The sequence below is a fragment of the Pteropus medius genome, unplaced genomic scaffold (assembly GCF_902729225.1).
Source record: "Pteropus medius unplaced genomic scaffold, Ma_sr-lr_union100, whole genome shotgun sequence".
NCBI lineage: Eukaryota > Metazoa > Chordata > Mammalia > Chiroptera > Pteropodidae > Pteropus > Pteropus medius.
In genome coordinates, this window is record NW_024342648.1 from 315,770 (window position 1) to 321,795 (window position 6,026).

General features: G+C 65.4%; 1 protein-coding gene across 1 annotated transcript in view; it reads left to right on the top strand.

Annotated features, from left to right (window-relative positions):
• Nucleotides 1–2,165: 2,165 nt before the first annotated feature.
• Nucleotides 2,166–6,026, top strand: part of SLC6A8 (solute carrier family 6 member 8) — an 8,712-nt gene continuing 4,851 nt past the window's right edge. Inside the window, exons 1-4 of the mRNA XM_039866946.1 lie at nt 2,166–2,490; nt 4,040–4,171; nt 5,170–5,419; nt 5,879–6,011. Coding sequence (XP_039722880.1) covers nt 2,229–2,490; nt 4,040–4,171; nt 5,170–5,419; nt 5,879–6,011 — 777 coding nt within the window. The 5' untranslated portion in view covers nt 2,166–2,228. The remainder of the gene's footprint in view (nt 2,491–4,039; nt 4,172–5,169; nt 5,420–5,878; nt 6,012–6,026) is intronic.

Below are 6,026 nucleotides of genomic sequence, written 5' to 3' on the forward strand. Positions count from 1 at the left end.
AAGCCTTGGCCACTTCTCCAAAACACCATCGGCTCACCCACGTCCTTCTCCAGCCACTGCTTTCCCTCCCCACCGTGCTCTTTGGACAAGCATGGTCTTCAGTTCATGAAAGAGTTGCCTGCACGGAGACACGTCCTCACTTCCCCCTGCGGTGTCTGGCCTCTGCTCCCACCTCTCCATCGAAGCAACCCTCATCCAGCTGGCCCAGGGGCCCTGCTCCTCCAGGCCATCTATGGGCTACGTACTTCTCTGTCGACCCTTTTGTCTCCAGACCAGCTTTAGCCCTCGACTGGGCCAGAGAAGACTCAAGTTAGGGTCTTCTGATGAGCAGCGCGACCTTGCCACCCCGAGGGTCCCCAACCCCCACCCCCAGGTCCCTGCGCATCTCCCGCTCACGCCTCTTGAGGCTCCTCCCACCAGCCTGGGTGGAGATGCTGCCCCTCCCTCACCTAGCAGGCTCAATCTGGCTCCGGCCGGAACTGCTTTTCTTCCTAAAGCCGCCGCATGGCTGAGGGTTTAGCTTAACGAGATGAGCCATCTGGGGACTGAAGCACGGCAATCAGAGAGCCTGGGACTCGGGGGCGGGGAGTGGACACTTCACATACCTGACCAGGATGATGATCCCTTCCTTCCCTACCCCGTGGCTGCTCTCGGCCCTGGAAAATTCCAAACAGGCTGCTCAGCTGCCAGTGGAGAAGCAGCTGAACAACCTTGCTCTTGCTGGGGAGGCCTGGAAGTCCCCGGGGAGAGGAGTGGCAAGAGTAGGGAACTGAGACCTCCCAGCTGAGGCCTCTGGGGAAGGGTCTGTGCACCCACTAGGCACCAGGGGGCAGCCTTACTCAATTCCTGCCTGAGCCTGCAGCAGGTATGGCGGGGGTGGGGGCGGCAAGGGTCCCTACAATCCCCCATCTTGGTGACAGAAAGTAGCCTTGCTCCTCATCCAGGCAGTCTCCCCCTTGATCCCCTTAGAAGATTCATAGAGCCTCGCCACCCCAAGAGTTGGGGCCTTGATTTCCAGCTTCCAGGGCTGCACCCCTTGGGGAGGGCGGAATGGCAGGAGGCGGGGTGGTTAGTACCTGTGGCAAAATCCAACAGCACACCTGGAAGCGGACATCCCCACCCTCAGCCTTTCCCTTGCTGGCCAGCTTGACCCAGGCCTTTGGGGGCGCAAAGCACCCTGCACCCCTTAGGGTGCCCGACGCCGGCCCAGCTCCCAGCTGGAAGTCAAAGACGGGTCGGAGATGGGACAGGCAGTGAGGACGGGGGAGGAGAGAGGGGCCCGAGGATGGCTGGAAGGCAGCCAGGGAAGCGGCTCTCCTAGAACCGGAAAGGGCAGGTCGGGAGGGGCGATCTGGGCCGGGGTGGGCCCGGGTGAGCCTGGGGTCAGGGGCGGTTCGGCCCCTGGGCAGGGGATGCTGGCTGGCGCCCCAGGTAGCAGCCATCCTGCCTCCCGCAGGAGCGGCGTCTCCTCCTCGGGAGGAGGGCGGGAGGAGGTGGGCGGAGTGACGGGGAGGGCGGTAGGGAGGGACGAAGGAGGGGGAGGGGGAACAGCCTGGTCGTGGGGGTGGGGCGACAGTGACATCACCCCGGAGTCGGTTCTTAAGCAGCAGCCGGTCAGGCCGGGAAGGAGAGAGACGGTCGGAGCGCGGTGGCGAGTCGCTGAACCCGCCGCGGCCCCGAGAGCGGCTGGAGCCGCCGCCGCCGGGAAGGAGGGGCGAACGCGCCCGGGCCACCGCCGTCGCCGCCGCCTCCGGAGCCGAAGCCGCCTGAGCCCGAGCCGCGGGCGAGCAGGCAGTCGCGCGGGCCCGGGCCGGGCCGGGGCGGGGGGCGCGCGGGCCGCAAGCCCCTGCTCCGGCCACCGCTTGCAGACACTGGGCGCCCGATGCCGCCCGCGCCCCGCTAGGCTGAGCCTCGGGCCAGGCGAGCCGCCGCCACCGCCGCCGCCCAAGCCGCGGGCAGGAGCTGGGAGCCGCCGCCGCCGCCGGCCGACCCCACAGCCGCCCGCGCGCCCCGGCCCCTGACACATGTGAGATTCTTCAGGCTCACTCAAGTGTCAGCTGGACTGCTTCTGACCGCACTGCCCGCCCACCCCACCTTCCCTGCCCGCCTCCTGCCCGACCTGCCCGGTTGCCCCGCCCCATTGGGCCGGCCACCTGCGCCTGGGTCCCTGGCCGCCGGCGCCCCCCGCCGCCCGTCCCCCCGGCCCGGCCGCGCCTCCAGCTCGGGCCATGGCGAAGAAGAGCACCGAGAACGGCATCTACAGCGTGTCCGGGGACGACAAGAAGGGCCCCCTGATCGCACCCGGGCCCGACGGGGCCCCGGCCAAGGGCGATGGCCCCGCGGGCCTGGGGGCGCCCGGCGGTCGCCTGGCCGTGCCGCCGCGCGAGACCTGGACGCGCCAGATGGACTTCATCATGTCGTGCGTGGGCTTCGCCGTGGGCCTGGGCAACGTGTGGCGCTTCCCCTACCTGTGCTACAAGAACGGCGGAGGTGAGCACCCCCGCTCCTCCGCGCCACGGACCCTCCCCCACCCTCCTCAGCGGGGCGCACGGGCGAAGTCCAGAGGGTGGGGAAAGCCCCTAGGGCGGTTAGGGGCCGGGGGCCGCCCCTCGCCGGCCGTCGCCGCTCGGTGGCCCAGCCTGGCGGCGTCCACTCCCTGGCCGGTCATGTGCCTTGCAGTGTGTGTGGGGGGAGGGAGCCGGCGAGCCTCCGGCCCAAGCCGCGGGGCTTCCCCCCCAGACTCCCCGAGCTCCGGGATTGGCCACTGAGGTGGGAAGGCGACGCTCGCCCCTGGGGGGGGGCTCCCAGAGGTGAGGAGCCCTGGCTGCCCCCGCTGGTCAGGCACACAAGTGGCATATTGTGTGGGCCCCCCACGTGTGCACACGCACACAATGAGCTACTCCACCCCTCCCCTGGCCAATCTCTTCCCTTCTCCTCTTCCTCTCTGCCCTCCCCTCCCCACCTCCCCATACCTGGAACACTGGGTGCCTAAGCCAGGCTCGGAAAGCCTGCGGCCTGGGCCGTCTGGCGCCGCCGCTGGACACACTGCATGCCCACCCCATGCCCACTTACGGGCCCCAGCCCGGCTTAGCAACAGCGATGGACACACGTGTCCTGTGACTGCAAAGCAGCACCGGGGTTGGTGGGAAGCCATGGCGACTGGGTGATGGGTGGGAAACTGAGGCCCAGAGCAAAGGCCTTCACCCAAGGTCACACAAGAAGGATGCTGGGACCAGGAGCCAGGCAAGCTGCGGCGAAGCCCACCTTCCGAGTACTGGAGAGAGCTGAACCAGGGGCAAGGATAGGAAGCCTGCAGAGGAGGGGGATGCACAGGGGCTACAGGGGCCCAAGCCCCCCCCAACCCCAGGCCTCCGGTCCTGCCCTGCACACTGCCTCCAGAGCTGGGTGGCCTCCCCGACGATGTCTCCCTCTGTCCTTGCTCGCTAACACCCTCAGGCACCTCCCAAAGCCCACTGGCAGAAGACTGCCACCCACCCTCTTCCCTGGACCTTTGCACTTGTAGGAGCGTATGTGGGAACAGGGACGGCAGGGGTTCCCTGCCCTCACCCTAACCAGGCAGCTTCCCAGGCCTGAGAGGCAGCCATGGCGCATGCACGCGCATGCACGCACATGCACGCACATGCCTTTCCTTGTGCCGCCTGGCAAATGTGGAACTGCGACACGAGGGATGGTTTGTGTGTACAAGCACGTGTGTCCTCCAAGCCCATTAGGTCACCCTAGGTGACGGTGAGGGCAGAAGCCTCGTGGGCATAGGGCCCTCTCCAGTCCAGGGAACTGAGCCGCAGCACCCCATCGACACTCCAAACCCCCCCCCAGGCTGTTCACCTGGAGCTTCTGAGTCAGTGGCCCCCGGCCGTACTGATTCACCCAGTGGGAAGTTATGATGGAGCTGGGGTGGCACCCTGAGCTGGGGCTCCACCCCGGCCTCCCAGGGCTTCTGAAAGCTGGGCTGGCCACAGGCCTGCACGGCATGGTGGGGGGTTTGGGTCAAGTCCCTGGTCTGTGCATCCTCCCTCAGGTGTGTTCCTTATTCCCTACGTCCTGATCGCCATGGTCGGAGGAATCCCCATTTTCTTCTTGGAGATCTCGCTGGGCCAATTCATGAAGGCCGGCAGCATCAACGTCTGGAACATCTGCCCCCTGTTCAAAGGTGAGCAGCCCTGGGCCAACCCCTCTCGCCCTCTCCCTCAGGGACCTCACCCCTTTCCCATTTCTGGGGCAAGGCCGGCACCCATCCTGTCCGAGCACCAGATCTGGGGCCCATTGGTGGACCCCCGAGTCATGAGGCGGAAGCTGGAGACCACAGAGACCATCCAGTGACCTTGGGCAGGCTGGGGCTACAGTGGGGGGATTGGGCCCCTCCACCAGGGCTAGGACACCTAGGCTCAGCAGGGCTGGGGACAGACCCTGCCAATCACACTTGGCTCACCGGGGCCGGGTGGACGGTGGCTGGGTGCAAGAGAGGATGGCTGGAGAAGGTGACCGGAACCAGCTTTCCCAAGGCCAGAGGGCCAGGCCCAGGAGTTTGGATGGGAGCCATTGAAAGTTCAGTGTCCGAAAGAAAAAGTAATGGTAAAAGTCACCTTAGAGCCCTTTCTGTGTGTGGATAGTGTCCCCCATCATCTCTCAAGGCCCTATCTAGGAGGTAGGTTTTACTATTACTGTCCCCAAGGAGGCAAGGACACAGAGAGGTGAAGTGACTGGCTGAGGTTGCCTGCTGAGAAGGTGACTGTCTCCCATACTGCTCCAGGTTACGAGAAGGCCCCCCAAGCTACATAGCCACTGAAGGCCACTGGGTGGGGGGCAGGTGGAGGCTTGGCCCTTCCCCAACTGCTATGGTGGAAGTAGGACCCCAAAGAAGGGGAGTTATGTGGAGCTAGGGAACCCACAGGACTTCACGTTCAGATGGGGGCAGGATAGGAGGGGCTCTGCCTTGCCTCTGAGGAGGATGCAGGGGCCGATTTTTGGCCTGGGACAGATCGGGGAGTTAACTCAGCATTGGAACACTTGCCCAAGGAACAGTCCAAGGGGCTCGGTCTGGAGCGCGACCGAGAAGGCCCTGGTGGGATGGCTGGTGGGGACAGGAAAGATGGCAGATGTGGGGAGCTGGCTAGAGTAGAGCCCGCACAGAAGCCGCTGTCCTCTCAGGCCTGGGCTACGCCTCCATGGTGATCGTCTTCTACTGCAACACCTACTACATCATGGTGCTGGCCTGGGGCTTCTACTACCTGGTGAAGTCCTTCACCACCACGCTGCCCTGGGCCACGTGCGGCCATCCCTGGAACACTCTCGACTGTGTGGAGATCTTCCACCACGAAGACTGTGCCAACGCCAGCCTGGCCAACCTCACGTGTGACCAGCTTGCCGACCGTCGGTCCCCTGTTATCGAGTTCTGGGAGTGAGTCAGACACCTCCCCGTCCCTCTCTCGGCACCACACATAGCCGGAGACTGCATGGGTTCAGCAGGGCCCAGCCCTGGGGAGGTTCCCAGCAGGAGTCACACCTGGGCCCTGCCTGATCCCGGGGACCCTCCAGCCCAGTCCCTGGGGGAGCTGAGATGGATGGGCTTCACTCCTCCAATGCCATTTCTCACTCCCGGTACTGTCACTCCGTGGTGCCTGCCCGCCTGGGAGAGGGAAGAGGTCAGTAGCCCTTCTGCCTCTGCCCAGGGCTCCCAGGCTCCAGGCGCATGCACTGCGATGCCTCCAGGAGGCAGGCTTGGGCCCGAGTCACCCCAGGTGCTCAGGAGGGACCAGCCGGGCTGGAGGGCTGCAGCAAGGGGAACACCACCCCGGGGACAGCTCCCAGTCGCTTTGCCCTCTGCTGGCACAGCCCTCATGGGCTCTCCCTTCCTCAGGAACAAAGTCTTACGGCTCTCTGGGGGTCTGGAGATGCCAGGAGCCCTCAACTGGGAGGTGACCCTGTGTCTGCTGGCCTGCTGGGTGCTGGTCTACTTCTGTGTCTGGAAGGGGGTCAAGTCAACAGGAAAGGTACAGCTGCAGGGG